Source organism: Eptesicus fuscus, chromosome 9 (genome assembly GCF_027574615.1).
Source record: "Eptesicus fuscus isolate TK198812 chromosome 9, DD_ASM_mEF_20220401, whole genome shotgun sequence".
Classification (NCBI taxonomy): Eukaryota; Metazoa; Chordata; class Mammalia; order Chiroptera; family Vespertilionidae; genus Eptesicus; species Eptesicus fuscus.
The window spans coordinates 100,903,220-100,916,367 of record NC_072481.1 but is presented as its reverse complement, the minus strand read 5'-3'; the positions used below and the strand labels follow the sequence as shown (position 1 = coordinate 100,916,367).

General features: G+C 53.8%; 1 protein-coding gene across 1 annotated transcript in view; it reads left to right on the top strand.

Moving 5' to 3' along the window:
- NUP210 (nucleoporin 210) overlaps nucleotides 1-13,148 on the top strand; it is a 129,039-nt gene that overhangs the window by 103,398 nt on the left and 12,493 nt on the right. Inside the window, exons 25-32 of the mRNA XM_054721607.1 lie at nucleotides 70-249; nucleotides 2,742-2,822; nucleotides 3,293-3,424; nucleotides 4,885-5,043; nucleotides 6,865-6,956; nucleotides 8,813-8,987; nucleotides 10,351-10,526; nucleotides 12,719-12,939. Of these exons, the coding sequence (XP_054577582.1) occupies nucleotides 70-249; nucleotides 2,742-2,822; nucleotides 3,293-3,424; nucleotides 4,885-5,043; nucleotides 6,865-6,956; nucleotides 8,813-8,987; nucleotides 10,351-10,526; nucleotides 12,719-12,939 (1,216 nt within the window). The remainder of the gene's footprint in view (nucleotides 1-69; nucleotides 250-2,741; nucleotides 2,823-3,292; nucleotides 3,425-4,884; nucleotides 5,044-6,864; nucleotides 6,957-8,812; nucleotides 8,988-10,350; nucleotides 10,527-12,718; nucleotides 12,940-13,148) is intronic.

Here is a 13,148-nt window from a genome sequence, read left to right as displayed (position 1 = left end):
CCTCTGAATACAAGGCGTGGCTGCTAGGGGCACAGGGGTTGACGGCACTGCTGTTTCTCCCCACTCCAGATCACCTCTGAGGGAGGCCCCCAGCCTCAGTCCAACATCCTCTTCTCCATCAGCAACGAGAGCCTGGCAGTGGTGAACCGCGCTGGGCTGGTGCGGGCACTCACCGTTGGCAACGGCACCGTGTCCGGGGTCGTCCAGGCCGTGGATGCTGAGACCGGAAAGCTCGTCGTCGTGTCTCAGGTGACAGGCCTGGGCTCCTTCAGAGACGGGTGCTTTCTGAGTCCGCCCTCTCGAGATGGGGCATACTGCCCCCTAGCAGCTGCAGGGTGGTCATCTGTGAAGGGGAGGCAGCCCTGTGTACTGGGTTTGGGCTCTGCTCCCAAGGACCGTCCCTCTCTGAGGATCTTGCTTCTGCTTCTGAGGCTGCAATCCCTGTCTGTCACCTGAGTCAGCCCTGCCAACTCGGGGCACCTGGATCCTTCTCCAGACTGAGTCCTAACTTCTTTTTAAGGGACAGCGTCTCCAGCCCCTGCCCTGGGGATGGTGCCGGCTGTGGAGACAGACTTCCCAGAGCACTGTACACCCCCACTTTAGCCCGCAGCACCCTGGCAGCTGTGCCCCTCCCTGTTTCTAGGGCTAGGGAACCTGCTAGAGGCCCCAGTTACTACGCAGCAGTTCTAGGGCTGACCTGGGCCTGCCGACAGCAGAGGTCTCAGACCCTTCGTTCCCTCAGTTCAAGCAGGGCTGGGATGTTCCGAGGGAAGAGAAGGGGTGCTGTCGGCTCCGTCACACGTTGTGGATTACAGCGTGAGTTTTCACAGGTGTGCACTGGCTTGGCTTAGAAGCATAAAGAATTGGACACAACAGTATTTCGGGCCTGGATTTGTATTTCCAGGAGAAACAAAACCAGAATCATCTGCTAATACCTTTGGCTCCACTAGAGGTTGTCTTCCAAGCCTCTTTGCTGAGTGGGGGCATTTCCTGGCTGCTTTTCTGGGTCAACATGTGCTGGAAAGCCTCGCGAGGGAAGGTCTCTCCTTGGGAGAGCCCCCCTGCTCCGTGTCGGTGGGACTGACTCCAAACACATGGAAGTTGGTGTCCCCAAATCTGATGATTTCCCTTCTTTCCAGGGGGTGGGTACCTCTTTGGGCCCCTGGAAAGGAGATGGGAGATCATTGCCACCTCCTGAGAAGGGCTCAGCTCGCTTGGACTCTCCCTAATACCTTGGCCTGCAGTGACCTCAGAGCATCTCGGGAGCCTGCCTCATGCTTATGTCTGTGGTGGAAATCGGGGCTTGAGGAGAGCATTTTGTTTAGTGTAATGTTTCAAAGCCCAGTCACCCTGTTCTTTGTCCGGAACTGGGGCCCTGGAAGAAAGGAGCTGGGGCACGTGCCGCCCGGGGAGGGAGGCTGCTGGCCCTCCGCCCCCCAGGCTGACTCTGAGCTGACGTGGAGTCCATTGATTCACTCCTTTCTCCAGCAGTTTCAGTGTCTTCCATGTACCCCAGGTAAACTGTGCAGTCCTTTGAACTGTGGAGGTGGACACTGGTTCTGCCCATCAGTGTGCTAAATACCAGAAAGTGTCGGGATTGTAGTCTCCCTTGTGCACATCGTGGTTCAGACAGGGGTCTTGGAGAATAGATTAAGGAACAAGGAGGCTCTGCCCTTGTTTGCTCTCTGGAGGGAGTATTGTAGCCATAGAAACTGGCTTACTTTTCCCCTCTTGGGGCCCCAGGTGGCAGAAATGGCAGCTGACTGGAAATTTGGCCAAAGGGACACGCAGCCATGCATTTCCCTCCTGGCTGTCTCTGCTCATTATGGTCTAACCTTGCTGGGCCACCCCTCTTTATGTGTCTCCCATCTGGCCGGTTGGGGGCGAGGGGCTGCTGGGAGAAGACCCTAACGCCCCTTGACAGAGGGAGAGGCTAAACGAGCCCAGGCAGGTGCGAGCTCAGCCCGAGGTCCGTGTGTGTCCCCGAGGGGATTGTGATTCTGGTCCGAAGCTTCCAGTTCCCTCTATCCGAGAATCAGCACCCAGGGTCAAGGGGTGGATGAGGACTGGCAGGAGGAGACCGAGTAATGAGAAAGATAAAGGAAAGGAAGGGAATAAGGGCTTATTGAGGACCAACTATGTGCCAGGCATTAGCCCAGATCACAAGATACAGGAGATGGGCTCAGTGCGAGGGCTTAAGGGTCCTATTAGCAATACTCACCATGAGTCAGCAGTACTATGAAGAAGCCAATCAAGTTCAGAATGAAGGAGGGTGTAAAATCTTCTCTTATCAGACTCTGCCTGGCTCCTCCATTTGTCCATCTACTGTGCTCAGTCAGAGAGAGCAACAGGCTGGATTTGGGGTTGGGAGTTGGGAGGGTCTGGAGACCTGTACTGTGAGGGCTTCCCAGCCTAGAGAACAGTCCCCAGTCACTGCCCCCAAGTCTCTGCAGTGCTCAGCTGGAGCACCTGGATCCGACAGATCTGTAGGCTCAGAGAGCCAGGCTCGGACCCGGCTCTCCCCCAGGGAGTGGGAGAGGCAGTGACCAGGTCCGTGTGAGGTGAGCCACCCACAAAGCTAAGTCACCTCTGGAAGAGAAGCATTGAGCTAGACATCCTGTGGATGCCTTCTGAGCGGGCCTCGTGGAAGCCTCCTCCCTTAGAGGGGTCCCTTCCCAAACCCACTGGTGCTAGCACAGTCCCACCCTCAGCCTAGCTGAGCCCCAAAACTCTTTCTCCAGGATCTCGTGGAGGTGGAGGTGCAGCTCCTGCAGGCAGTGAGGATCCGAGCCCCCATCACTCGGATGAGGACATGGACCCAGGTAAGGTGGCCCCTCTCCAGCCCCTCCTCTCTGTGCTGTCTGAGCAGCCTCTGGAAGGTTTGGGGCTCTGAGTTCTGGTTCGGGATGAGCTTCGGGGAGCCACTGCTAGGAGCAGGGGCCCTACAAGATGAAGAGAGGAGAGCACAGGCAGGGACTCCGGACAGGGTGAGCTGGCTGCTGGGGACTGCCGGTCCTGAGAGGTCTAGGGGTCATTTCAGACATGGAGTCTCTCAGCTAAGGTGAATACAGCCCACAGCTCCAAAAGGATGGGGCGGGGTGCCTTTCTATCACACCTTCCTAACCGGTGCACCCCCCTCTCTGGTGAGGGCAGAGTCGACACAGTTCACGTTGCACAAAGGAGACACAAACGTCCCTGGGCAGTGGAGAGGCAGATGGGCAGTGCCCAGGGATTCCGGGGGTGCTCCTGGCAGTGGGACTCTGCTGGTCACAGGCCTGGTATTTCCCCACAGATGCCTGTTTACGTCACTGGAATCACCAACAGCCAGAACCCTTTCTCCTTTGGTAATGCTGTGCCAGGCCTGACCTTCCACTGGTCGGTCACCAAGAGGGACATCCTGGACATCCGGGGGCGGCACCACGAGGTAAGCACCGGCCCAGAGCCTCCGCTCCATCCCAGGCCAGACTTTGGGCGGGGAGGGTTCTTCCCAGCTCTGCACACAAGGTCTGCACCTTCATACGAGGCCAGTCCTAGCCGTTTTCTGCTCTCTGTCTTGAGGCTCATCGAGACACCTCCCAAACACTGCCACCACTCTCTCTCCCCATGTGTGTCCTCGACCCAGTCCTTTGTCTGGGAATATGGTCTCCCAGCGATCCTTCTCATAGTGCTCAAGGACTGTGCGCAGCCCTTTTCATTTGAGGCTCGTTTTTGCTAACCACTATAGAGAAGTTTATGGCTAACCTACTAACAGAGGGCAACAAAAATTACAGCCTTGTGGGGGAGCCAGAAAAGTCCTAGAATGTCACAGGGTTGCTAAGCTGTAACTTCTACCCATTTTCTGAGATGATGCTAGAAGCCCTGGGGTTTTCTCCTGGTCTACCCCAAAGGCTCTCCATGGGGGGCCCTCTGCCCTCCTCAGATCTCAGAGCTGGCAAGTGTTGAAAATAACTTACTTAAACCTCTCTGTGTTAACTGGAGCTCATACCTGGGAAGGGACTCACCTAGGGTTGCCCAGTGAGCCAGTGGGGAGAAGGAAGTGGGTGCCAGGCCTGGTGACTCCAGGCTGCCACCCCAGTTAGGCCGTGGGTGTACAGGACCCGAGTGGGAAGTGGTTCTGGGATAGTCCTTCTTGCCTTATCCGTGATTAGTGAGGGGGGAGGGTCTGTGACGGGCAGGAGCCAGGCCCAGGGATGGAGTCTCCTAGAGGCTGCCAAAAGCTCGTCTAGTGTAGGGCCATGCTTCCCCAGGCCACCCAGTAGGGCCAGCGGCCTGTCCACATTGCCAGCACTTCCCCAGGCAGTTTCCATGGTACATGGGCAGTGACTTCTTCACAGACATCATAACAGAGGGCTCTGCAGGGAAACACTGCCAAGCCTAGAGACCCTCTAGACCAGGGGTCCTCAAACTTTTAAACAGGGGGCCAGTTCACTGTCCCTCAGACCGTTGGAGGGCCGGACTATAGTTTTAAAAAAACTATGAACAAATTCCTATGCACACTGCACATATCTTATTTTGAAGTAAAAAAGCAAAACGGCAAAAACACCCGCGTGTGGCCCGCGGGCCGTAGTTTGAGGACGCCTGCTCTAGGTGATTCATAACCACCTCCACACACTAAAGGCTCTGAGAAGTCGTGCATGGAAATGCTGACTGTGGTGGGTTGACCCAGCGTCTCTGCATTCACCTATGAATGACCAGGGTGACTCAGTATGGGGCGCTCCGCTCGTCCTGGGTGACTGCATTCTGCACGCTCGGGGTCAGCAGGTCTCACCAGGGCAGGAAGGCAGCAGCCTTTGAGAACAGTCTGGGGCTTCTGTCTGGCTTCGCCCTTTGGGGGTGCTGGGGCCCTGGGGCTCTCCCTGAAAACATATTTGGTGTCTGTCCCAGGCGTCACTCCAGCTCCCGTCGCAATACAACTTTGCCATGACTGTGCACGGCCGGGTAAGAGGCCGGACCGGGCTGAGGGTAGTGGTCAAGGCTCTGGACCCCACAGCTGGGCAGCTGCATGGCCGCGCCAAAGAACTCTCTGACGAGATCCAAATCCAGGTAAGGCCATGTGAGAGGGAGAGGGAGTGCCAGCCCAGTGCCCTCGTCCTCAGGGGCCATGAAGGTAATGTCTGCCCTTCACTGCCAACGGCAGGCCCTGCCCTGAGCAGTTCTCAGTCTGCTGGGGTCGGGGTCAGGGAGTGTGGGGTACTCTGGGAGCTTCACAGAGGAAGGGCGTTTCCGGGAGGGGAAGTGGCTGGGGGCCAGGCAGATGGAACGGCTTGGGCGAAGGCCTGGGGGTCTGAAACAGCTTGATGTGTTCCCAAATTAGAAAGTCATTCTGACTTTCATGGGAGGAAAAGGCTGGAAAATAGTCTTGCGTCGGGCGTTAACATAATTGTCTGAATTTATTTTACAAACACACTTAGAGGACCTGACCGCTAGACATGTTTCCCGTTTCCCAGAACCCCCGTAGGCCTGAGGGCAAGAGCCGCCTTGACAGTGAGCCTGGGGCCCCTCGGGGGTGGGGAGATGGCGGTGAGCGGCCCGTCTAGCTCCCAGTAAGTGGGTGGTGGGCCCTGTGGGTGGCCTGGGAGATGGTGTGGCCCATCGCTTCACAGATGAGCCCCCACTTCAGAGGGAGGGGATCTGCTCACAGCCCTCGAGGGTACACAACCTACTCAGGAGCCAGACCTGCAGCCCTCCTCCCACCCAGGCTCAGCCTCCACATCTCTCCAGCCCACCCTCCTGCCTCCTTTGCCCTTCTGGGCCCCTCTGTCAAACTGGAGAGTTGACACTCTGAAGAGCATTTTTAGCTTTAAGGACCCTCTTCTGCTGATCTGGGGCTCAGCTACCCTGGGTCCTCCTAAATTACAAAGAAAAACTGAAAGCACCCCCTAACTATTATGAGAAAAGAAATGGGTTCAAGCCCCCTCTTCAAGGAGAAATGAACCATCTCTAACCCAGGCACACACCCCAGTAGGGTGAAGAAGTAGTTTTTCGCAGAAGGAAATGCCTGTTTGCCAGCCCCCCTCAGCTTGGCTCAATGAGCATTGTACACAGATACCAACACACGTATGTGCACAGACACAGACATACAGACAAGAATTATGTGCACAGAAACACAGATACATGCAGATACATAAACACATGAGTACATGTTCTTTTTGGTTAAAATAGGATGAAGTTCTAGCACCTGTCATGGGATTAAAGATGGGCATTGCAGCTTCCAGTTTTTCTCTGCCTTGGTTTCCCCCATTGACGGCGGATGGAGTTTTGAGTGCAGCAGAAACCTAGAGAAGCTGGATCCAGCCCACAGATGTGTTTTATTTGGCTCACTTAGTGCTTTGAAACAATTTTTTCTTTGTTGCCAACATTTAAAAATAGGAAGATTTTGTATAAAAATCCCATATGCAGCTCATCCTGAAGACAGGCATTTGCCATATGGCAAAATCAGCAGGAGATGAGGAGCGTCCTCCCTTTAACAGCTCTGTGCTATCCAGCTTGCCACAGGCCCCACCTCTCCCTGTTGTGTCCTTGACAGTGAGGCTGAGTCAGTGCCATTGGCCATGTTCCCTTGTGCACATACATCCTGGTACACCCTCCCCGCTCAGCCACACCCCCGGGGACTGAGGTCGAGCATGGCCCTGGCTCTGTAACGCAGCTCCCATCTGGGTGCCCAGCATGCACCTGCCTGTTTCCCTCATCCCACCTCTGGCGTCTCCTAGCGGTCAGCCCTCACCAGTGCATCACCAGCTAGACAGGAGCTCGCTGGCAGCAGTGTCTCATCTGTGCGCCACTCTGCTCTCCCTGCTGAGAGAGCAGCAGATATGAGACGTGGTTCCAGTATATCACAGGAAATAAAATGTGCCTCTGTTTTAGGTATTTGAAAAGCTGATGCTGCTGAACCCGGGAATAGAAGCAGAACAAATACTAATGTCACCCAACTCATTTATAAAGCTTCAGACGAACAGGTACACAGCTGGTTTTTAGCAAGGTCATGAATCCGTGCTTGCTTGGTCCAGGAACGCGTTTATCGAAGTGGTCAGCAGCTGTGGCTGCCTCGGGTACACTGGGCATCTTTCTTGGCATTGCCTTTAAAATGGCGTGGCCTCACGCTTCTCCTCTCTGTGTGGACATCCCCGTTCTTCCTCATCACTTAGGCCTGCAGGCCCTCTTCCCCTCCTTGTGGCCTAGAACTGTTTAATGTTTGCTGTTGAAATCCAGTACTTCAAAGGGGGAAAGCACCAACTTGGAAGTGTTAAATTTTCCAAATCCTGTGTATCTTCAAGACTTGCCACTCAGAGTGTAGACCACAAACCTGCATGGCATCAACTGGAATCATGTAAAAATGCAAATCTCGGGTCCTGGTGGGTTCAATTCTCAGTCAAGGGCATGTATCTAGATTGCAGGGTCAATCCCTGGCACAGATTGGGTCACGTGCTAGAGGCAGCCAATCGATGTTTCTCTCACATTGATCTTTTTCTCTCTCTCTCTTACTCTCTTTCTCACTCTCTCCTCTTCCTACCTCCCTTCCTTCAACTCTCTCTCTAAAAAAAATCAGTGGGGCCGGCCAGTGTGGTTCCATGGTTGAGCATTGACCTATGAACCAGGAGGTCAGGGTTTGATTCCTGGTCAGGGCACATGCCCAGGTTGTGGGCTTAATCCCCAGTAGGGGGCATGCAGGAGGCAATCCATTAGTGATTCTCTCTCATCATTGATGTTCCTATCTCTCCCTCTCCCTTCCTCTCTGAAATAAATTAATAAAATATATTTTTTTAAATCAATGGGGGAAATAAAGAAGAAAATGCAAATCTCGGGCACCACCCCAGACCTGCACTTTAACAGGATCTCCTGGCAATGGGCATACACATTAACATTTGAGAAACACCTTTTAAAGCATTCTGCAAACATAATTCCTACCTTGCATTCCAAGTGGATGCCTTTGGCAGCCATGACTTGCATTGGAATGCTGTTGCAAGATAGGGGGCAGTGAGGACCATAGGAGCACTTACATGTTCCATGAAACACATCACATGGTATTCATTCAACCAGATTTTCTAAATGCTCGGCTCCAGGACCAGAGGTGGATGACACACGGTGCCCTTAAGGAATCTGGTGGGGAAAAGACAGCATGACAAGAGCTACAATGAAATGAAGGTTCATGTTAAAGCCACAAGCCAAAGAAGGGCCTTGCATGTGAAGAGTTAGGGAAGACATGTCACAGAGATGCTGGAGCTGGGTTTGAAGGACGCATAGGAGTTCTGCAGGTTAAGAGGAGAAGTTGATGAGGGGGTTGAAAGTAGAGGCGGAGTTTGTTTAAAGTCCTCTCAGGAGGGTTCTTTATGACGTTAATGAGTGTGTAAGGGACAGAATGCTGCAGGGTTTGTCTTTCGCCTAGTTATGATGTCAGTGGCTTCACAGATCATTTTCTGAGCAAGTAGCTCATTTTCACCCTGTTTCCGCCCTTGGAAATAGGACACTGCTTCCTGTTCACACTGATGGGCCTGGAGGCACTCCGCTGTTTGCAGCGTCATCGGACTGCCCTCGGGTTCTTCCCACTCCAAGCTCCCACCTCCTTTCTGCTACACCAGGCTGCCTCATTTCAGTAAACGGAAAACAGTTTGCCTCAGAAACAGTATTTTACAGTAAATGCCCCACGTGGCTGATGAAAGAAAACCAGCCCTTGTGGTGTCTGTTTCCCTGGTGACCGGCCCTGTGAGGTGCTGTTCTTGGGAGAGTGGGGAACTCTTGGTTTTCCAAACAGGTTTCCTGATAGTGACTGAGGCGGGCTGCCCACACATAGACAGCTCTGTTTTGTTTTCCAAAGGGATGGCACCGCATCTCTGAGCTACCGTGTCCTGAATGGGCTCGAGAAGGTTCCCATCGTGCACATTAATGAAAAAGGCTTCCTGGTGTCAGGGTCCACCATTGGGACTTCTACCATTGAAGTGACTGCCCAAGAGCCTTTTGGGGCCAACCAGACCATCATTGTTGCAGTAAAGGTAGGGTCCCATCATTCTCCTTTTTAGAGTAATAAAAGCAGTAGTGTGGAGGTAATATTTATCCCCTTGCAGGTATAAAAGTGAATATGTTCCCCTGCAGCTGAGAAATCATATGTAAGAATTTATTTCAGAATAGCCAGGGGCAAAGGTCGTAGGTAAGAAGCTACAGCGTCTTCTGGCTGTCCAAGCCAGAGGTCTTTGGATATTATAGAGTGCAATGACCTTGTTCATAATTGGGGAAACTGAGGTACAGCACAGTCCTGTGATTTGCTGGAACTGGCACCCCAGGGTCTGGATCGGCAGCCGGTACCTGGCACATGGTAAGTGTCACTGAATGCATGAGCTAGGCACCTGACCCACAGTTCATTGCATGACACCGGCGGCAGCCTGGAGAAGTAGGTGATACATTTTATGGGCAAGAAAACCAGGATCCAGAGTGGAAGTGCGTTGCGCAAGGTCACAGTGGTTGAGAGTCAGTCTGGGTGCTGACCTGCCTCGGCCTGGCTCAGGTTTGTGTCCTCTGGTCACATCGTGGTGCCTCCCGGGTCCCGCTTTAGTTAGGAGAATTTCTCCTTGGATATCCCTGGGGTTTATCTTAATGTGATATATTTCTTATCTCATCACTGCCATCTCTAAATCCTAGATGACAGAGGAAGTGCATGACCATTTTTATGTTTAGATTTTCCCTGGGTCGCAGGCCTACTTCCTTAAGTAATGTCTCTTTGTTTCAAGGTGAGTGCCTGGCAGGGAAGCTGCACCCCAGTTTCTGAGTGAGTGGAAGTGACTGACTGCTCATGGCACCAGCTGTGTACCAGTCACTGCTCCTCTGAACGCTCTCAAAGGAATCAGGCCTTTGGGGAGCCAGCTTTTGTTCAGGGTAGATTTCACCTGGAATTAGAGAAGCAAGACTGGTCTTTACGGAGCTCAGGTTCTTGGGCTCCCGCTCCCAAACCCCATCATTCTCTCCTCTCCGCATCGGTCCTTTCCCCGGGGCAGCTTCAGGTATGCAGTGTCTCCACTCAACGCTGCCTCTACAACCCAAGCAGGCAGCGTTTCTGCTTTAAACGCCATAGAGCCTGGCTTCGGAGGACAGAACAGACAGAGTCCAGGATATCTTTGCAATGTGAATAATGATCTAATTTTTCAAAGTCATAGATTTTAACTCTTGTGGGTTAAGTTGGATCACTGTAGGGAGGTGGGAACCTTGTCACTAGGTTGGGACACTCTGGGGAGCAAGGCCTTTGCTCCTTGTTGGTCGGGCCCCCAGTCCTCCCTGAGATGGGGACCAGCTAGGGGCAAGCATCTCCTTCTTGGGAGGTGGGTTTACCCACCGTCGTTGCCGTGTCTGCTTATTGTCCTTAAGGTGGCTCCGGTGTCTTACCTGAGGGTCTCCCTGAGCCCTGCCCTGCACACCTGGAACAATGAGGCTCTGGCCGCCCTGCCTTTGGGAATGACTGTGACCTTCACTGTTCATTTCCATGACAACTCCGGAGATGTTTTCCACGCTCACAATTCGGTCCTCAACTTTGCAACTAACAGGTAGGGTGTGGGTGCTGCTCTTTTCTCCTGCGAAGTCAGGTCTTGATTGTACCTGCGTTTAATTTGTGGATGTAACTGATGACAACGCGAAGAAGCTAAAGGCATTGAAAGAACAGTTTTGTTAGAGTTTCTAGGAAGAGGGTGATGCCTCTCGCGAAGGGCCACCAGAGGAAGCACCAGGCGTGGCCCAGAGGCAGGAGGAGAGAGGGAAGTGTGGTTGGGAGCCTTTGTTTGCTCTGTGGCAGGATGTCATTGGGTGGAGATGTTCCCTGATGGTCAGGAAGCAAAACACAGATGTGGGGGTTTGCAGTTTGAGGGTTTATAGTAAGATTTTTGTGTACCTTTGAAAGCTGGATGGCAAGGGTGGTGTAGACAGCCCTGTCCGTGTCTTGGCCCTGTCATCCATGGATGCACATCACCAATTATGGGCCCACAAAAGCTGGTCAGAGCACGCGAGGCACACACCTCCGCGTGCTTCGGTGTTGGCTGGCTGCAGGCTGATGCAGGCTCTGCCCTGACACCTCATTCTTCACTGCGGCCCGTTGGCTGAGACCCAGAGAGGTCACACAGCCCGGAAGTGAAGCTTGAACACCAGCTCCAAGTGCAGTTCTTTTGGATGACTCTTCAGAAATACAACTGCAGCCCCAGGCCCAGCGTGTGAAGAGGGGCTGGCCTCAGTCTAGCCTACTCAGGCTCCTGAGTCCGTGGGAGAGGTGGTTCTCAGTGTGGTGCCCGGATCAGCAGCAGCAGCATCACGGGAGAACTCTTAGCAATGACACTGCCAGGGCCCAACCATCTCTATTTTAATGAGGCTTCTACTAGACTCTAAAGGTGGAGCGCTACTGCCTAGGGCAGTGATGGCGAACCTATGACACGCGTGTCAGCACTGACACGCGTAGCCATTTCTGAGGCGGCCGCATGCCGAGGATGAAACATTTGCTGCTCCTGAGGATGAAACATTTGCAAAATAATGTTTTTTCCTCAAAGTGACACGCTACCCGAGTTATGCTCAGTTTTTTGGCGAAGTCTGACACACCAAGCTCCAAAGGTTGCCCATCACTGGCCTAGGGGGATGCAGTCCCAGCTCAGAGGAGGAGAGAGAAGCATCAGACCAATAGGGTGGACTAGGCCTGGGGAGTTCTAGGCAGCACTGGGGCGGGGGCACGGAAAACAGTCCAGGTTCTGATGACCATTGCAGCCTGGCCTTTCCAGGTGCCCTGCAACAGATGTGTCCCCTATTGCTAAGACACCCAAGGCCAGACGCTGGAGGTATGCCACGGTGGGAGACCTGGGTTTAGAGTGAGATCCGGTTTAGCCCAGTTATGCTCTTTATGGGGCCTGTGAGCTTGGGCAAGGCAGGTCATCTCTCCAGACCTCTGTTTGCACACCTGTCAAGAGGGGAATGTGGCAACTGAGGCTGCGGGTGTAAGGCCTCTGCCAGCTGTGGAGTTTCACACACAGTATGGACATCTGTTAGTCTGGGGTGCAGGCTGCCCTATAGGAGCTGGAGCCGGGTGTGGCAGTCCCTAGCTACAATGCAGAAGCCACACTGTCCCTTTGGTAGTAGGACCCTCTCTCTAAGAGAGCAGTCAGGCTCAGGAGCCAGAAGGTATGGTGGAAGGAAGTGATGAGGCCAGGGACCCTAACCCACAGCCTCCCAGTCCAAGCCTTCGCACTGGACAACACTGGCCGGTGTGGATTGAACTGTTGCCAGGCACTAGCCTAAGCACTTCTAGCTGCTCATCTGGTTTGGTGCTCACACCAAGCCTGTGACAAGCGTTCATTCTTGTACTCATCTTGCAGATGAGAGTGCAGAGGCCACTTTACTTGTTCAGGCCACATCACAAAGGGCAGTCTGTGCCTCCCCAGGACATGCCCACTTCCTGTTGAAAGCACTCTGCAGGCCACTTTTCTCTCTGGGCCTCTCCTTCTCCTTCCATAGTGTGGGTGGCGATGCAGCTGCTCCTGGCTGAGGCTGCAGGTTCCTCCAGAAGATGAGGTGAGGGCAGGCTTGTTGGGCCTGTGGTGCTTTCTTACCTGGAGCACCTGCTAGGTGGCCGTGCCTCAGAGTGACATCTGGGGCTGTTGCTCAGCAAAAAGCATTGCCCAGCAGAGGACTTGATGCTGCATGTCTCCCTCGAGTCAGGGCTCTTTCCTGATACTGAGAGCCCTCATATCCCTTCTGTGCCTAGAGACGAGTTTGTGCAAATCGGGAAGGGCACAACCAACAACACCTGCGTCCTCCGCACCATCAGCGTGGGCCTGACGCTGCTCAGTGTGTGGGACACGGAGCATGCAGGCCTCTTCGACTTTGTCCCGTTGCCCGTCCTACATGCCATCTCCCCGGAGCTGTCTGGAGCGGTGGTGGTGGGGGACATCCTCTGTCTGGCCACTGTTCTGGTCAGCCTAGAAGGTGAGAGAGACACTGGCTAAAGGCACCCTCCCTGGTGAGACACGGGCCCTCAAAAAGATGGGAGTGGTCCCCTGGGAGGCGCTCAGCTTCCTGCTGTGGGAGACTACAAATAGAACAGGAGTCAGAAGACTGCCACCGTGGCCACAGCCAGCCTGCTGCCCGTCTTTTGCAAATAAAATCTTACTGGAACTCAGCAACACCCATTCATT